The 18,813-nt window shown below is 65.5% G+C and overlaps 1 protein-coding gene across 1 annotated transcript in view; it reads left to right on the top strand.

Moving 5' to 3' along the window:
• Window positions 1–18,813, top strand: part of PIP5K1C (phosphatidylinositol-4-phosphate 5-kinase type 1 gamma) — a 50,058-nt gene that overhangs the window by 22,345 nt on the left and 8,900 nt on the right. The window contains 13 exon segments of the mRNA XM_053898111.1: window positions 901–1,031; window positions 1,827–1,944; window positions 6,031–6,183; window positions 8,202–8,501; window positions 9,189–9,356; window positions 9,358–9,395; window positions 10,804–10,887; window positions 12,421–12,469; window positions 14,116–14,200; window positions 15,726–15,887; window positions 16,607–16,748; window positions 16,869–16,896; window positions 18,071–18,192. Coding sequence (XP_053754086.1) covers window positions 901–1,031; window positions 1,827–1,944; window positions 6,031–6,183; window positions 8,202–8,501; window positions 9,189–9,356; window positions 9,358–9,395; window positions 10,804–10,887; window positions 12,421–12,469; window positions 14,116–14,200; window positions 15,726–15,887; window positions 16,607–16,748; window positions 16,869–16,896; window positions 18,071–18,192 — 1,580 coding nt within the window.

Genomic DNA, 18,813 nt, shown 5'->3' with positions numbered 1-18,813 from the left:
TCTGCCCTCGGCTGGTTGGGGTGGGGCAAAGTGGGGAAGGGCTCCCAGCCATCCGGGGCCCCCACACAGGGCCGGGCGGGCTCTGTGCCCACGTGTGGCTGCGGGCAGATCCCCTCGGTGCGGGCCCCTCCGTCCCAGTGAGGTCCTTGCCTGCTGTCGCCATCATAAGCATCGGGCAATGTGCCCACAGCTGCACCACCACCCGCCCGGGTACAGGAGCCGCCTGCGACCCTGGGCGAGTCCTCAGCCGCTCTGGCCCTGCTGGCTCATCCGGAAAAGGGGAAATGCGGTTCTCCTTCCTTCCCTTGGAAAGTGGGGCTGAGCTGTCACCCCCACCCCCTCCTCCTCAAGTGTGGGTGGCCTCCAGCCCAGGCAGCCTGGGCGACGTAATGCGGGGCGGCCCTGACATTCCCCACTGTGGCTGGGGAAACCGAGGCACGGAGCGGCGGGGCCGCTCACGCAGCGTGACCATGCACGTCACTGGGAGAGTAGGTAGCAGGAACCCGGGTTCACGGAGATGAAGTTTGGATGTCACTCTGTAAATGTAAATTTCCAAAAAGGAAATCCTGGCAGTAGATAGAACCCTGCCGAATCGGGACAGTTTTGAGAACTTGGGACCTTCTAGAACCTTGATGGAAAACAGGCCTCAGGGCTGCATGAGGTGATATTGGGAGTCTCAGCCAGGCCACCTCGCCGAGGGGTTGTGAGCTGAACGACAGCCCAGAGGCCAGCGGGTCTGGGACAAGTAGTGGGCAGGTACCCCGGGGCCCCTTGCGTGATGGGTGCCAGGGTCAAGCTGCGAGCTGGACATCTGGCTCGTCCTGCTGCCCCGAGGGGCTTCTCGTTTTGCCTCCCCGCCCTGGCAGCCGAGGGTCTTGATCCAGCTGGGTTTCCCCACAGACCACGTCCTCCACCCTGAAGGGGGCCATCCAGCTGGGCATCGGCTACACCGTGGGCAACCTGAGCTCCAAGCCAGAGCGTGACGTGCTCATGCAGGACTTCTACGTCGTGGAGAGCATCTTCTTCCCCAGGTGGGCCCGGGCCCTGCGCCGTGGAGACTGGCCCCGATGCCCGTAGCAGCTCACCCAGCACACAGACACTGTTGGGATGCAAACGGCCTTGCTGTTCTCTGAGCTCCCTTCTCTGCTGGAAATAGCACGGGCCTCTCCTGGCACCTTCTTGGCTTGGAGGCCTGACCCTGTACCGGTCGTGATGTTAGTTTGCTGCCGAATCAGAGGGCTGCAGTACAACAGTGATTTTAAGAAACAGGAGAAGAAAACATAAAGTTCACTTTTCTCTCCCATGGAAAATACTGACAGGCAATCCAGGGCCATCAGGCAGCTCCCCGGTGTTGGGGTCCCGTGTTTTTCCGGCCGTTCCACCATCCTTGTGTGCAGCTTTTGCAGCCAGGGGTTTCAGGTAGCTGCCCGAGATCCTGCCATCACGTCTGCATTCCACTAGCAGAAGGGAGAGAGCACGTGCCCCTCCCCAGGCAGGGCAGCACCAAGAAATGATGGTTTCTGCTCTGCTCATAGCCCGTTGGCCGATCACGGTCACATGACCAGAGCTAGCTGCAGGAGAGGCTGGGCGGTGGGCTTCCTCCGGGCGGCCATGTGCCCAGCCAGCACTGGGAGTGGATTTGGGGACATAGCCCTCTGTCCCCCGGGGAGTCCCATGCCACCGTCTGAGTTGGCCGTCTGGAGAAGGCCTTGGAGCTCAGCGGCCAGGGCGCCGCCCAGGCCTGGGACGTCCGCGCCACCGGGGAGTCGGGGAGGCACCCACGAGGCCGCCGTCCCTCACAGGCCCCCTCCCTCCTTGCTCCACAGCGAAGGCAGCAACCTCACCCCCGCCCACCACTTCCAGGACTTCAGGTTCAAGACCTATGCGCCTGTCGCCTTCCGCTACTTCCGGGAACTCTTCGGGATCCGACCGGACGATTACTTGGTAAGAGTGTCAGTCAGCTGCTGCTGCGTAACAAGCTGCGCCAGACCGGCGGCCCACAGCGCCACCTGTCTGTCCCTTGTGGTTTCTGTGGGTCAGGACTTCGGGTGCAGCTCAGCCGGCTTCTTTGCTCAGGGTTGCGCTGGAGGGTGGGCTGGGGCTAGAGCCTCGTGGGGCACCGGACTGGGGGAGGGTCTGCTTCCAGCTCCACGGTGACATTGGCGGGACCCCCTCCTCGCCCATCGGCTGGGGCTTCCGTTCCATCCCTGCGGGCCTCTCGGTCAGAGCGTGAGCGACAGGAGTGTCCTGTCCCCTCTGCCACGTCTGTGGGTTAGAGGCGCGTCACATGTCACAGCTCCCTTCGGGAGGAGGTGGTCGTGGGGACCAGTTCAGAGCGTCCCCTCAGTCCTGGTGTGGTTTTAGTCTCTATCAAATTAGAATAATCTTGGAGCGTCTGGGGGTTCAGTTGGTTAAGCGTCGACTCTTGATCTCGGCTCACGTCACGATCTCATGGTTCATGGGTTCGAGCCCCATGTCGGGCTCCATGCTTGAGCGCACTGAACCTGCTTGGGATCCTCTCTCTCTCCCTCTCTCTCTGCCCCTCCGCTGCTCTCTGTCTCTCTCTCTCAAAACAAATAAATAAACATTTAGAAAAATCAGAACCTAGGCCCTACCCTTTGATCTCACAGTGAACGATCAGGACTCTTGAAAGTTACATCTCGCCTGCACACGGGGCTCGTCACCTGGGTGGGTCAGTCCGCACTTGGGGAGGGTCTGGCGGGTCTGTTTCGAGTTTGCCCGGTCACCGGTTTGCGACTTTGTGTTCGGGAAGCCTTACTCCCTGGGCAAGAGCGTGTCCGTGACCGTTGGATAGACTCTGTGTGATCCTTCCACCGTCTGCTGTCGCTGGGGCTCGGCCTGTGGGCCTGCTGGCTCTCACCTGCAGTGACTCGTCTCCCTGCGTGTCGGGAGGTACTTGGCCTCACTCTCCCCTGGGTTCTTAGTCTGCGGGAAAGCTGTGCCCTCAGCCGCGGCCGTGTCCCTGCAGAGAGAGCAGCATTTGCTCCGGCCGTGGGCACGTCCGGGCGCCCAGAAGTCACGGTGCCCCTTGCCAGGGCCAAGGCCTGGTCCTCTGACCACAGCATCCGTGTCGTGCTCCCCCTCCGGCCTCCACCGCAGCCCCTAACGACGTTCCCTTTGGTCCCGCAGCCTCCTCGGAGTGAAGCCAGCCTGGTGGTTCCGTAGGAGAGGTGACCTGGGTGACCTCGGTTTTAGGTCTCGGGAGGGAAAGGGGACACCTGTGGCGCTCGCCGTGGCGGTGGTGATGCGGCCTCAGTGTGTGCTGGTGGGGAGCGGACCCAAGCTGGTCCTGGCGGCGGAGTGGACACAGGGCGACGGCCGAGGGCCTGTCTCGGCCTTGAGTGGGTGCTCAGCAGGTGTCCTCTGTCCTCTTCAGGACCTGCCCTGTTTGCAGCGACAGGGTGGCCAGGGCCCCTGGATCCGAGAGGCCCTCCCGCGGCGGGGGTGGGGAGCTCGGAAACGGCTGGATGGTGCACCCAGACAGCATCACTGCCCCCATTTATCAGCTCTGGTCCCTCGGTTCCTCTCTCTTCCCGGCCGGGTCCCTGTGGGCCGTGGGCATCACCTCGGCTCCAGAGACTTCTGTGGCGGCCGCCGTGGTCCTGAGTTTTGTGGGGGCTCGCCCACCATCACTGTGAGAGCCCCGGGCTGACCCGGTGTTGACTTCGGCTCAGGACAGCAGGGCAGCGGCCGGGGGAGGCGGGGGACACGTGTGGGGTCGGGGGCTGCAGACGGCCGGCCTCGGGCCACGGGCGCCCACCCTGGGCACTGAGGGGAGAGGGGGCACGCCTGGGGTCGTCTGCCCGTGACCCTGTCCCGGTGGCCGGTGGCCTCTCGGCTGGGAAGTCTGCCTGTGTCACCGCTGCCTCCTCTGCAGCCAGGACCCCGTGAGGCCTGAGCCCTGTACGCTGCCCCCCAGGCCGCTCCCTGAGGGTAGCGGCTGCCGGCATTGCTTCCAGACCGTTCTCTGCTCACAGACTTCTTTTGTGCAAAGCTGCGCAGTCCCCCTTCGGCGCTCATCTCTCCTCCTCTCCTCCTCTCCCGCCAGCTGGGGCCAGCTGTAAGGCCTTGGGGTTTCCCTGTTCCCGGCGGGCTCCCGAGGCCCGGGACGCCCTCGCTGCTGTCCTTCCAGGGCAGGGTGGGGGGAGGTGGGGGTGAGGAGGGAGAGCACGGGCAGCCTGGGCCTGGGCCTCTGTTTCCGAGGGTGCGGGGGCCTCGTGGCTGTGGGCGGAGCAGGACGGACAGAGGGCCACGCTGGCTGCAAACTGGACCTGTCTCCCCCCGCACGACCCACCGCCTCCCTGAGCTGCCTCCTTGCTGTCTGCGGCCAGCACAGCTGGGAGGCCCGCTGACTCGGCTCCCCTCCGCCGACAGCCCTGGGCCGGGCCCCCACGCGGCTCCCCGCACCGTCGCCCCCACAGTCCAGATGGCCGGGCAGCCTGTCCTGGCCCGGCTTCCGGGCATCCGCACGTCCTGTCTTATTAACAGGCTTGCGTCAGCCCTGCTCCAGCCTGGTGCCCGTTTCGGCGCCGGTCACCACGTTGGGGACTGCCAGCACATTCCCCCTGAGCGGCCTGGCTGTTGGCTCCGCTCCCCTGAGGCACGGATAGGGGAGACCTCTCGCCCCCGCCCCCCCCCCGCCCCCCCCCCGCCCCCCCCTGCCCCCCCGAGGTTACCCGACAGCACGAGCGCACCAGCAGTTAGAGGTGGGGCTGTTGTCCTTGTGGTCGGCACTAGGTCGCAGGTGTAGGGGCAACAGCTGTGGCCTCGGACCCCTCTTTCTTCCAGGATGGCGCCCGTGGTCCCTGGGGGGGTCATGCCTCTGGTGTGTGCCCATCCCACCCACAGCCGGCCCCTGACTAACCGCCCGGAGCCGGGGACACCGGGCCACAGCCCAGAGTTTGCACAGCACCACGGCTTGCTGGACCACGGCTCGTCCTGGGCTTGGCCGTGGGCGGGCAGCAGGTGGGGGCGCCCGATCTTCCCAGGGTCTTTGTCCAGCCAGGGCGTGCTGACTGCTGGGGCATCGGGTTAGGGTCCTTAACACCCAGCGATGCAGTAAGTGTTCCCTCGGCATTTACCCTGTGGCCCAGGGGGGAGCATGCTGTGGCCTCGTCCCTGTCATATACCAGCGACACTCAGTCAGGACTTCGGGAGTGCAGGGGACAGAAACCCAACCCAAACAGCCTTAATCCCAAAAGACACCTCGGTGGCTCAATAGCTGAAAAGGCCCAGGGGCAGCAGCCTGCAGGGCCTCACTTTCCTTGGCTTCTTAACAGACCAGGCACCTGCTGTATGCTGGGCTCTGTCATGGGTGCTGGGGACCCTCTGTGAGCAAAATGCTTAAAAATCCCTGGGTCCACAGAGTTTACTGTTTGTTGGTGGGGAGGGCGTGTGGGGCTGATGGACAGCAAGCACGGAAGAAAGCCGATGTCCATGGAAGAGAAGATGGGGGAGAGAAGGGTGTGCTGGGGGCCGTGGTTGGGGTTGCTCGCCAGAGAGACAGGCTCCCCTCTCAGCTGTTCTTGTGCGTGGCATCCGTACCAAAGGTTGTCTTGTGGTCCAGCATGGCTGCTGGGGTTCCAGCTGTCACATCAGCTTTCCAGGTGGGAAGTGGATGGGAAGGAGGGAGCGGCACCAGCGTTTGTCACCTGATTAGGGATTCAGAAGCTTCTACAGGCTCGTTGACCAGAGTTGACTGTTGTGGCCTCACCTAGCTGCGGGGAAGGTTGGGCAGTGAGTCTTGGCCACATGGGTGCACAACCCAGCACGACTGGGTGTCTGTTACCAACAGGAGAGGGACCGTGCCCTAGGAGATCGGCACCCAGGCTGCAGATTAGCCCGGGGTTCAATTCCTTGCTGTGTGGCCTCAGGCGTGTCAGTTTCCCTCTCTGAGCGTATTTCTTCATCTGTGAAAGGAGGCTGACAGTGACCTGTTCCAGAGCTGTCCGCTAGACGCTGGGCGTGTGGGGTGTCAGCGACCCACCTGCCCACTCACTGCCCCCCCAGTACTCGCTGTGCAACGAGCCACTGATTGAGCTGTCCAACCCCGGCGCCAGCGGCTCCCTGTTCTACGTCACCAGTGACGACGAGTTCATCATCAAGACGGTGATGCACAAGGAGGCCGAGTTCCTTCAGAAGCTGTTACCCGGCTACTACATGGTGAGGAGCCCCGCCCTGCAGCCCCGCTCCACCCCGCCCCCCCCACCCCCTACATGCCGAGGAGCCCCGCCCTGCGGCCCGACCCACCTCCACCCCTCCCCTGCCCTTACACAGTGAGGAGCCCCGCCCTGCAGCCCCGCCCCACTTTTGCCCCGCCCCTACATGGTGAGGAGCCCTGCCCCACCTCCGCCCCACCCCTTCCCCCTACCTGGCGAGGAGCTCCGCCCCGCCCCTTACATGGTGAGAAGCCCCGCCCTGCAGCCCCGCCCCACCCCCTACTTGCTGAGGAGCCCCCGCCCTGCGGCCCGACCCACCTCCGCCCCTCCCCTGCCCCTACACAGTGAGGAGCCCCGCCCTGCAGCCCCGCCCCACTTTTGCCCCGCCCCTACATGGTGAGCAGCCCTGCCCCACCTCCGCCCCGCCCCTTCCCCCTACCTGGCGAGGAGCTCCGCCCCGCCCCCCGACATGGTGAGAAGCCCCGCCCTGCAGCCCCGCCCCACCCCGCCCCCGCTCCTACATGCTGAGGAGCCCCGCCCTGCGGCCCAACCCACCTCCGCCCCTCCCCTGCCCCTACCCAGTGAGGAGCCCCGCCCACTTTTGCCCCGCCCCCTACATGCTGAGGAGCCCCGCCCCACTTTTTACCCCGCCCCCCACATGGTGAGGAGCCCCGCCCCTGGCTCCTACAGGGTGAGGGACCCCGCCCCCGCCCCCTATGTTGATGGCCCCCCCTTCCCCGCAGCTCCGCCCCGTCCCCACCCCTACATGGTGAGGAGCCCCGCCCTGCAACCCCGCCCCGCCCCCTGCTCCTTTCCTGTTGGGAGCAGGTTCAATAGCAGCAACGGGCTCTGAGGCTAAGGAACTTGGGCAGATGGGGTCCGGGAGACCCTTTTTGGGCAGGCCATGGGAAGTCTTCCTGAGCCTCGCCTTCACAACCCCCCCCCCCCCCACCCAGCACCACCACGTGGTGCCTCAACACTGGGCAAGCAGGACTTGCCATCTAAACCCTCATGGCCTTCCCCGGGGGTGGTGGGGGTGGGGGCGGGGGCGGGGCCCAGCCTTCACTCCCCATCCCTTCTCCCCACCGACACCCCTGAGTCACGGAGCCCAGAAATCGAGGCCTGTGTCTTGGTAGCTGGTGACTCAGGCGTGGGGGAGGGAGGGTGGACCACCAGCTGGCATGTCACAAAGGACCAGCTGCCGGGACACTTCCCATTCCCTGTGTGACTCACAGGCTGAAAGGGCGGCTCAGATCCCTGGGTGGGAGTGGAAGCAGGAGTGGGCAAGGGTCGTGACCAGGCACCTGGCAGGGGTGCAGCTAGGCCTTTCTGGGCAGCTCTGTTCGGATTGTGGCCCCTCTCCACCCGGGGCGTCTCATTCGTAGTGCACGATGCTCAGGGGGCCCCTGGCCCCCACGGTCAAGGGTCGGCAAGCTTCCTGTAAAGAACCATCTGGTAAATGTTGGGGCTTTGTGACCCAGGCAGCACCTACCTCCATAGCTCAGCCCTGCTGTCACCTCAGGGAAGCCCCATGGACAGGCTCCACGTGCCTGGATAACTTCCTTTACTGACACTGAAATGTCAAGTTCATGTCGTTTTCACACGTCACAGAATGCTACTTTCCTTTTTTCTCCCTGACTTTTTTAACAACATAAAGCCATTCATAGCTTAACCGCTGGCCACGTGAGAATGAGTGGGTAGTTGGACTTGGTCCCGTATTCAGGGTTTGCCAACCCTTGTCCTGGACTGTGCCTGGAAGCCGTGACCCCGTGTCACCCCAGGCTGGGGAGGTGGGGCACCTGGGTCTGGCCTGGGGGGAAGCCAGCCCCTGACACCCGGAAGATCTCATCTGCTGGAACCTGGCTAACGTCAGATCGCTGGGAGGGCAGAGTGCGGGGCTGGCCCAGGTGGAGGGGGGGCTGGTCAGGGAGGGCTTCCTGGAGGTGGCCCTGCACAGAGTGTGCCGGTGACGGCGGCCGTGGCGACTGTCCTCCAGCCCCGTCCTCCTCCTCCGCCTCCCAGAACCTCAACCAGAACCCGCGGACGCTGCTGCCCAAGTTTTACGGGCTGTACTGCGTGCAGTCGGGCGGCAAGAACATCCGCGTGGTGGTCATGAACAACATCCTGCCGCGCGTTGTCAAGATGCACCTCAAGTTCGACCTCAAGGGCTCCACGTACAAGCGGCGGGCCAGCAAGAAGGAGAAGGAGAAGAGCATTCCCACCTACAAGGACCTGGACTTCATCCAGGACATGCCCGAGGGGCTCCTGCTCGACGCAGACACCTTCTCCGCCCTTGTCAAGACGCTGCAACGGGACTGCCTGGTGAGGCCGCCATGCCCCCCTCCCCTCCCCCCCCCCCCCCCCGTGCAGGGGAGGAGCCCAGAGCAGAATGCGAGGGGGGGGCAGTTCAGGGTCCCTTGCCTCTCTGGGCCTCGGTTGTCCCGTCTGTGAAACGGGGACGCTGGTGGAAGCGAGTGCAGCGTGAGCCTCGGGCCCACAGACCCCCTTGCCCCCGCTTGTCCTCGTGGTCTCCTCCACCCCCTGTGACCTGGGGGGGTTTCGAGCCTGCTCCCCTGGACTAGAGATCTCATCTAGTCTCGGGGAGCAGGCTCGAAACCCGAGGCCCCCAGGCCCCTAGGCCTCTTGGAAAACTTTGCACGACCTTGCCCGAGGACCCCCCGGACCTCTCAGGACCTCGGGCTTCCCTGAGCCCCAGTGTCCGAGCCCCGGGGGCCAGGAGCGGGCCTTGTGTGCGGCGTGGCTGGACTCTGTCAGGAGGAAGGAAACGCCCTGGCCCCTGTGTGGATGCCATGCCTCGGGTCCCACTGCCTGCCACGTGGCCTGGCCCCTTGCCCCTGACCCCTTGGTCTCCTGGCCATCCGTGACATGGGGGTCCGGACAGGCCCCCTGCGAGGCTGTGGGGGCCGAGTGGGCGCAGACCCCGACGCAGCTTGGGGTCGTGGGGGGCCGGGCACCGGGAGCGTGACCTGTCGGCCCCACCCCCGGCAGGTGCTGGAGAGCTTCAAGATCATGGACTACAGCCTGCTCCTGGGCGTGCACAACATCGACCAGCAGGAGCGGGAGCGGCAGGCCGAGGGCGCCCAGAGCACCGCGGACGAGAAGCGGCCGCTGGGCCAGAAGGCCCTCTACTCCACGGCCATGGAGTCCATCCAGGGCGGGGGCCGCGCGCGGGGAGGCCATCGAGTCGGACGACACGTAGGTGACCCGGGGCCGTGGGGCCCTCGGGTGTGAGGCGGGCAGGGAAAGTTGGCCGCGAGGGCAAGAGACGCGGAGCAGGCGCGTTCAGAAGCCCGCGTGTGGCTGGTTCCCGGTTTCTGAATCGGAGCAGCGGAGTCTGCCCGCCAGGCCCCGCGAGGGTCACAGGTGGACGCACAGCCCCCCGGCCGGGTGATGACCGGGGCGTTGCGGCTCAGTCTGTCCGCGGACTGAGGCCCGTGGCCATCCGTGTGGGAAACACAGATGCCCCCTCCCCCTGCCGGACCCCAGAGCGGGTTAAAGCGCCGCCATCTGAAGCAGAGCTGTAGGGGTGTTGAGTGCCGGGGACGAGGCAACATCTACAGCAGGGGGCAGAGCCCCGGGGAGAACAGGCCCCTGTGGTGGAGGCCGAGGTCACAGTCTCAGAGAGGGCCGTGCCCCCTGCCCGAGACAGACTCGTGGGGTGTCCGCCCCGCCCCCGGCACTGTGCACGCTGGGCCGGGTCGTTCTCTGGGGTGTCCTGAGTGCTATAGGGCTGGAGCAGCATCCCTCCCCCCCTCCGTGGCAGGGCACCCCCCCCATGCCAGGACACCCCCAGTCGTGAGGGCCTCAGACGTCTCCAGACATCGTCGAGTGCTTGAGGAGGACAGTACCCCCCGGTGGGAACAGCTTCTGTAGACAGGGTGTCGAGACTGAGCGTGCCGGGAACCAGCACGGGGGCCCTGGAGGAGGGGGGCATAACCCCCCAGCGTCCGCGAGGGAGACGGGGCTCACAGCTGGGGAGGACGGGGGAGGAGCCCTGACGCCCTGACCAGGCGAGGCGACACCTGCAGAGGTCTGGTGGCTTGGCCCGACCTCCACTGTGTTGGCGTTTGTAGGGTCTGTGCCAGGCCTGGCGGGATGGCGGGGTGCGCAGGTGAGCTGGGCAGTGCGTGGAGTGCGGCGCGCAGAGCCTGCAGGGCCCGGGCCTGGCGGGTCTGGGGTCATGGGGACTTGAGGACAGTCGCTGCGTCGTGTGGCCTCACTAACCATGCCGGGCCGGGCACGTGTGGGCCTGGGGCTGAGTGAAGCGACTAACTCCCCAGACGGGACCCAGAAGCACTGGGGGCCCCGCCCGGGGTGAGCGTGTGCGTGCGCACGGGTGTGGGGGGGCCAGACCCCTCGCCAGCCTCCAGCTTCCAGCCTCGCGTGTCTGACGGCAGCTCGGCCCCAGCCAAGCTGCCGCCTACAGGAGCACGTGGGCTCCGGCTCCTTCAGCTTCTCCCAGGCCGGGCTCTGGGCCCCCCACCCCGCCCCCGCCAGCGGTGTGGCTCCGTGGGGTGTTGATGGCGCTCCTGTCCCCCCGCCCCTGCCCGCAGCGGTGTGGCCCTGTGGGGTGTTGACCGCGCTCCCCGCCCTGTCTCCCCAGGATGGGCGGGATTCCCGCCGTGAACGGCCGAGGGGAGCGACTTTTGCTGCATATTGGCATCATTGACATTCTGCAGTCGTACAGGTGGGTGCCCCCTGCCCCCCTCACTCGCCCACGGAAGCGGTGCACCTGCTGCCCGCAGACAGAGCCTCCTCGGCCCCGGGAAGGCTCCTGATTGGCTGCCGGCCCCTGAGGCCTCGAGGGAGGCATTCGGTCCCCGACTGGGTGACTCCACCTTCGGGGTTGGGGCTGGCGTGGGGCATGCGGGTGGGTGGGGTGTCGCCCGCCGGTCCAGCCCTGTCTGCTGAGCGCCGACCGCGTGCCAGGTGCCGGGCTAAAGTGCGCAGGACAGAAGCGCCCGTGGCCGCGGAGCACAGCATCTCGGGACAGCTCCTACGATGGGCAGAAGTAAATGCTCGTGGCCGGAGCCCCATGTCGTGGGGTCTCAAGTGCGGCAGAGCCGAAGGAACAGATACCCCAGCCTCACCTGCGGTTTAAAAGCTGGGGTGTGGGCCACCTCGTTACCCATGCCTTGACCCGCATGAGGTCTTGGTGACGAGCATTTCTTAGTCTTAGTTTTCCATCCTGAGAGTGGAATGCGTTCATTATGCACATTCCCGACAGGACAGAGGGGACCCTGGGCGTGGCGGTCCCCATTTCCCATGTCCACCCCCTCAGGAAGCCCACTGGGTGGGCTTGGGTGATTTTTTTCCTAAATATGAAATTGGGCTCCTGCCCGTCAAACGCTAGTATTCGCAGCCTGTTGTTTTCCTACTCAGGGGCAGATGTCTTCCATGGGGACATCTCTCTGGGTTCAGAGCAGGAGTGGAGACCTTTAACGTTTACTTATTAATGTTGAGAGATAGAGTGAGCAGGGAAGAAGCAGAGAGAAAATCCCAAACAGGCTCCAGGCTGTCGGCACAGAGCCCAACTCAGGGCTCGAACTCACCAACCGTGAGATCGTGACCTGAGCTGAAGTCAAGAGTGGGGCGCTTAACCAGCTGAGCCACGCAGGCGCCCCGGGAAACTTTGGAGGTGTCAGACCAGGGTTTCTGCGGAGGCTCTTGAGTGGGGGCAAGGAGGGTGGGCCAGCGTGTGTCAGGCAGCCACAAGCCTATCCTGGGGCAGGGGTGTCCCGCGGGGGTGGGTGCTGAGAAGAGGACCCTTCCTCCACCCCATAGACTAGGGGGTGTCCAGGAAGGCTGCCTGGAGGAGGCAACGTTCTCCCCAGCCCAGGTGTGCAGGGATCTAGTTAGAGCCACAGTGCAGGCCACTGATTCCAGCAGAGAGGACCCGGGCTCAGGCTGGGCCATGAGAGAGGAAGGCCGTACTCTGGGGGTGCTGCCATATGGCCCCCACCGAGGGCCAAGCACCACGGCCTTTTCACTTCCTCTCTAAGAGTAGCAGCGGTAGGAGCCACCAGCAGGCGGGGAGGGGAACAGAGGGCGCCGAAGAGGGAGGTGGCCTCTGGCTGAGGCGTCTCAGTTCCTCTGGACCAGGGCCCTCCCACCCACTTGGTGCCAGGAGCACACCCAGTCCCCAGACATGGCCCAGTGTCCCCTGGGGACGGGACCGCCCCACTAGAGGACCACTTTGGTTCACTCGTTTTCTCTGCAGGTTCATCAAGAAGCTGGAACACACCTGGAAGGCTCTTGTCCACGACGGGGTGAGCATTGTGCCTTCACGCGTCAGTCCACAGACGTGCTGGTCTCCCGGGGCCAGGCACAGGTGCTCCAGAGCAGAGAAACACGGGCCTCCCTTCCCGGAGCCAGTGTCCCGTGGGGGCGGCCGTGTGCCCCGGCAGTCACAGGCCAAGGGGTCCGGGTCAAGACGGGAGAGGGCAGGCAGCTAGCCGTAGGCCGTCCGGCAGTGGGGTCTGAGCCACTGTGAGGGGCACGGAAGGGCTTCTTGGAGGAGAGGACGCCCAAGCTGAGCTGGGAGGATTCCCAAAGACCGCCTGACCGGGAGAGTCAGGGGCCAGCTAGGCAAAGAGCAGTCTGGAAACGCGCAAGACGGAGGGGGCTCGGGCACTGGCCACACCCACGGGCAGGCCAGCTGTTGGGGACCAAACAGGGTGCAGCTGCGACAGCAGCCCTAGCGCCCCGGTCCGGTTGGGCTGACGAGCTGGCTGGGGCCTCGATGCACGCCTGTCCTCCCATGGCTCCCTTCAGACCGATTCTTACTGAAATGCTAAGGGCTGTCTGCGTGCGTGCGGTCTGTAAAGTCCAGAACCCAGCCGGCCCCCAACACCCCTCAGAGAGTGTTTGGACGGTCCAGATGGGAGCTTCCAGAAGGAGCACCAAGAAGGGCCAGGTGGCAGGAGCCCTCTCACGGCGTCACGAAGCCATGGCAGCCAGAAGCAGTGCAAGGCCTACCGAGGCTGCTCGGGTTTGGGGGCCCAAACGGTGGTCAGCGTAGCCGTACAGGCGTGACCAGTCTGGGGCAGGTGGGGTGGCCCGTGGAGTCCAGGGCCGGCTGCTTCTGCCTGGCGCTGCACACTCCTGGGCGTGGCCCACGCGGCTGGCCCCCCACAGGGCACTCCAGGCAGAGGAGAGGGCGGAGGCTGTCACTGCCTCGTCTCCCCCACCACCTCTCAGAACTCGGTCCTGCGGTCACGCCTCGCTGCAGCGAGGATGGGACGTGTAGTTTTCACCCTGGAGGCCGCGAGTCCCCTGTGGGTTCTGTTACCTTACAGCAGGAGGAGGACCCGGGCCCTGTCTGGGGGCACCTGTGGTCATCACCCCCGGGGGGGGGGCTCCTGGCATGGGGGGGCGGGGTGCCGTTGTATCCGGCGAGAGTGGCAGCCTCTAGCCTCCCTGTCGTGCAGACAAGGAGACAAGCCGAGAGGGGAGCCCGGCATCACCCCACACGAGCGCTGGGACCGAGGGACACCAGCGGCCGCCTGTCCCCACCTCAGGCGTGGCCGTGCGCCACCAGCCGTCACTTACAAAACAGGCGTCCAGCCGTCCTTTGTTGAGACTCGCTCTCAGAGAATTGCTCTGGTTTCCGTGTTTCGACGTTCATTCGTCTACCCTCTTTGAGTAGCTGTTGCTTCCCATGGTTCAAAGGACTAGAAATACAGACGGGTTTATGATGGCGGAGTCTCCCTCCCACCCTGCCCTCTGCCACCGTCACCTGACCCCCAGGGCCGTCCAGGAAGCCCCGTGCTGGGGATCCAGTCCCCTCCCCACATGGGCGGCTCTGCCCCGCCGCCCGCCTGTGCCCTGGGCTGTCCTGTGGGACCCGGGGAGCTCCTGCTGGGACCACGGCACTCACGCCCTTCTGCCCTCGGGCCCTCGTTTCTCTTCCCAGGACACCGTCTCTGTCCACCGGCCCAGCTTCTACGCAGAGCGCTTCTTCAAGTTCATGAGCAACACGGTCTTCCGGAAGAACTCCTGTGAGCCTCCCAGGCACTTTGGGCAGGAGGGGCCCCCGGGGTGCAGAGACGGGAGGCAGGGCGGCCAAGAGCCGAGCGAGCCCACAGGGTCACCTCCCGCTACTCGGCCATCCTCGGGCCTCGGTCAGGGACTCGGTCCAGAGAACGGGAGAGTCAGGGCACCACCCTCACGGGGCCCAGCGCAGGGCCTGGGGCCCACCGTCTGAGCTCGAGTCCTGGCTGCACCGCCTCCTGCCGGGGTGACCTCCAGCAAGTGATGCCCCGCTCTGTGCCTCAGTTTCCCCATCTGTACACACGCAGCAGCTGGGCTTGACCCTGCACCGGTGCACGTTGAGGGGGACCACTTGCAGCCTCGTGCCGTCACCAAGGAAACCACCTTGGTGGACGCGGAGGCGGCCGGTCAACAGCCGGGACCCGGCATTGTCGAGGAGGGACCGCGGGACAGAGGCGGCTCTTGCCCCCTGGGTGTCCTGTTGGGCCTCGAGTCCCAGATCCCGGCACACATCCCAGAAGGGGCCTTTCTCCCCGTGTGTCTGTCCGCCATCTGCCCCCCCGCTCCCTGTGTCCCCAGAAGGCAGCATTCTCGTCAGCCTTGGTCGCTCTGTGTCCCCAGTGTCTAGCCTGGGGCCTGGCACACAGTAGGTGGTAAGTGCCCAGTGCCTACCTGCTCTTCCCGGCCTGGGCCAGGCCTGTGTGGGCCGTGACCCAGCTTGGTCCCCTGGAGCCGGCTCGTCAAGCCAACGCAACGCTACGTTCAATGACATCTAGCCGGGAGCTTGAAATTGACGGCAGTGGGATTGTCTCCCGAGAGTGGGTTGTTCATCGGCGTCCGCCTGCCACGCCTTGGAACCTCTCCTGGGGCGTCATTCTCACTGTGGTCCGGGGGGCTCACCAGCCTCCAGGTACCGGAGGGCTGTTCACAAGGCGAATTGAGCACGACTGTGTGCTGGGGTTTGTGCCGGCCGTCCCGGGGCCAGAGCTCGCAGCAGGGACGGGGGAGGACACCGTGACGGGGGGTCGGTGGGCTGGGCCCGGTGCCGAGGGTGTTGCGGGGCTCACCCACCTTGTCCGACCCTGTTGTTACAGGCGAGGATGCTGGGGCCCGGAAGGGCTGGGCCGCATTTCCCACAGGCCACTCGTCCCGGGTTAGACCAGGCCCTTGGTGCTGAGCCCTGCACGCCCCAAGGCCTTCTGTTTCCTATCTGAAAGTGGAGGGCCACAGCCAGGGCGGGCTGCGACAAGGGGGCCTCCTGGTGCCTCCCGAGGCAGAGCCGGGTAGAAAGCAGGGCAGGGTTTTCCTCCACAAAGACAGCGGCTCGTTGCCCAGGCTGGAGGGCCGAGCCGGAGGGCCCGGGCAGCGGGGGCCGTGTGTGCAGGCAGCGGGCCTCGAGGGGGTGGCGAGCAGGCTTCCACGCAAAGGAGGGATGGGGGGGGGGGGGGGGGGGGGGCTGGGGGGGGGCCCCTGCCTCAGGGTTGTCGGGGGCTCCCAGGCAGCCCCTGAGCGCCAGTGCGCCTCTCTCCACAGCCCTGAAGTCCTCCCCGTCCAAGAAGGGCCGTGGTGCGTCATTGGCTGTCAAGCCCCTGGGGCCCACGGCCGCCTTCTCGGCCAGCCAGATCCCCAGCGAGCGGGAAGATGCCCAGTATGACCTTCGGGGGGCCCGCAGCTACCCCACGCTGGAGGACGAAGGTGACCGGGCAGGCTGGGGAGCGGGCGCCTCGGTGACAGGAGAGATCAGGGGGCTGCTGGGGAAAGACGACGTCCCTGGGGGGGCCGAGAGGGGAGGGGACGCAGGGAGCACCCCAGTGTGAGGAGAGGTTCCCTGAAGCTGGTACTTGGATGGGAAGGGCCTGGGTCACAGTCACCCCGCCCCCATCCCAGTCTGAGATCTACAGCCCTCTGGGGAGTGCTGCGGAGGGAGAGGTGACCCACCCCATCACCAGGCGTGCAGACACCCAGAGGGATGAAGCACTTGATGGGGTTGGGCATGGTGTTTTGGAAGGTCCCCTCCCAGTTTCCAGGTTAAAGATGCCAGACAGGGAGGGTCTGGGGGAATAGCATCAAGGGAGAGACTGCATGTGCAAAGGCCCCGGGGCAGTAGTAGGCCTGGCGCGTTGGAGGAACAGTGAGAGGCCTGTGTGGTCGCAGCAGAGTGAGCGAGGAGGTGGGCAGGTGGAGCAGGACCTGTGGGCCCCCAGGACGGGTGGGCTGCCGGAAGCTGTTGTGCCAGGGGTAAATTGGAGTGCATTTGCCCTCTTAAAGCTGGCCAGCAGGACGTGGTGTTGGGTGGCAGGTGGGGGTGGGGCATGGGTGCAGAAGGTGAGCCGAGCCACAGGTGGAGCCAGAGGCCCGGAAGGTTTGCCCTGGGGGCCCGGCTCCTGCAGGTGCCCACAGCCTCCTCCCCACAGGCCGGCCCGACCTCCTGCCCTGCACGCCGCCATCTTTTGAGGAGGCCACCACCCCGCCTCCATCGCCACAACCCTGTCTTCCCACGTCCCTCTCCATCCCAGAGCGATCTCCCTCGGAGACCTCAGAGCAGCCACGGTACCGGTGAGGGGCCGGGGGCGGTCTCCCTCCGCGAGGCGGGGGGCGTGGCCACATCCCGTACCGGGTGGGGCGGGCGGCCTCCGCCACCGCCACCCGGTTCCACCTGCTTGCGTCTCTCTGCAGGCGGCGCACACAGTCTTCCGGACAGGATGCCGGTGAGACGAGACCCCAGCTTCTCCCCACCTGGCCCCACGGTCTCCCCCGCAAGGCCTTTCCTCTCTCCTCCCCTCCCCCTCGCACCCCGTCTGCCTTCCCGCCCAGAGCCCCGCCTCCCTGACCACTTGCCTGGGCGCGGATTTAAGTTAGGGCCTAGAACGGCACAGAATCTTGAGTCACTTTGTAATTCTTTCCACCCTCCCACTCCCTTCCCTGCACCTGCCTGTTGATCTTTTAATTTTATTAGTTTTTCTTCGAAGGGGTACAAAAGAGAATGTAGTGAATGCCCCCCCCCTGCCCCATGCCCGTTCCCTTCCATGGGGGCAACCCCTGGACGGGTCTTTTGTTTTTTTGTCTCTTTCTGGAACTACATTATGAGCTTATGAGAAAACGTACACACGGCCTGTTTCTGCCTTTGTCTTGACACAAGCAGAGGCCTGTGCCACCGCAGGCCCCTTGCTGTGCACACTTACAGGTCAAGGCCGGCTGTGAGCACGCGAAGCCCCCCGCTGCTTCTCTTCCACCTCACAGGGCTTCGCCTGCCCCGCCCCCCGCCCCCCCCCCCCCCCCCCCCCCCCCCAGCACTTGGGTGGTTTCTCTTGCTGAATCTTAAAAACGTGACCTGTAGGGCTTGCCTTCCTTAGTTTGGGGGTTAAATATTCCTGCCAGTTGGAAAGAAAGTTATGGCATAAAGCACTTTCGGTGGAAAGCGTTTCCCTCTGTCCAGCTGCCCCTCCAGCCTCCACAACCTTTTTGCTCTCTGGTGTTGCTCTGCGGAGACATTGTCCCATTCCTGGCTGCCGGAATGTTTCTGACGCGTCTACATCAAGGGGCCTGGATCGTTGAACACCCCCCCAGCACCACCCCACCCTCCAGGCCAGGGCCCAGCTACCCCCGGGAGGGTGGGCAGGATCCAGGCCACCATTCACACATTATTCCCCTGCTGGTACTGGGGTCACGGTCAGTCCCCTGCCCCCTTGCAGACCTCAGGGGTGAGCTGGGCCAGCTCAGGGCGCTGGTCAGGTGGCACCCAGAGGGAGCACCCCACGGAGGCTCCAGCTTCCCACCAGGACTGGAGATCCACCGGCCTGGAGCTTGCCTGGTGCACCCCCGTCCCCACCCCACCCCCGGGGGGCGAGTTCCGGTGAGAGAGAGAGCGTGAGGTGCAGCTTCCCACTGCCTCCAGGTCCCAAGAGGAGACACACGTGGAGGAGGACCTGCAGCAGGTCACGGTGCAGGTGGAGTCCGCGTGCAGCGTGGAGATCGTGGTCCCCAAGGAGGAAGACGCGGGGTGAGTCACCAGCCAGCGGGCGTACCGCCGTCCCGTTGCCCGACTCTGTTCTCTCTGTTCTCGGCTTCTGCTCTGATCCCCATTGGCTGAGCGTGGCCACGTGGCCAGCTGGCCCCCGAGGCAGGCTGGGTAATGGAGTCCGCGTTCTGGGGCCGGGAATGGGGCCCTGGAGGGGGCGGCGCGGGCAGCGGGAAGTGGGCGATCCGCGCAGGGGCTCCTCCGGGGCCTCGGGTCTCCGGCAGAGCCGCCGGCTGTGCGCCAGTCCTGGGATTCTTTCTCAGCCCCTGGGGTCCCCAGCCTGGAGCCCCGAGCTGGCAGGAGTGGGGCCCCGGCTCCCCAGGGAGCCTTCTGGGCTCAGCCCGCTTCCCCCATCGTGTCGTGTGCCCGATTCAGGGACTCCTGGTTTGTTTCCCGTGCGCGTTCCTGCTGCTCCGGCGCAGACGGGGGTTCAGGCTCCCGTGTGTCTCTGACAAGGAGGCGCTCCCCCGGCCGCGCGTGGGCCACCCGGCGCTGATAGCCGCCGTCCGTGGGCTCAGCGAGAAGCGGCTCTTCTATACTGGCCTGCCGAAGCGTGTCATTTCGCTTCTCACGTCCTCTCTGACCCGAGGCAGTGGCTCTTGG

This window comes from Panthera pardus, unplaced genomic scaffold (genome assembly GCF_024362965.1).
Source record: "Panthera pardus isolate Hobbes unplaced genomic scaffold, ASM2436296v1 HiC_scaffold_8, whole genome shotgun sequence".
Lineage (NCBI taxonomy): Eukaryota > Metazoa > Chordata > Mammalia > Carnivora > Felidae > Panthera > Panthera pardus.
This window is presented reverse-complemented; position numbering and strand designations above follow the sequence as displayed.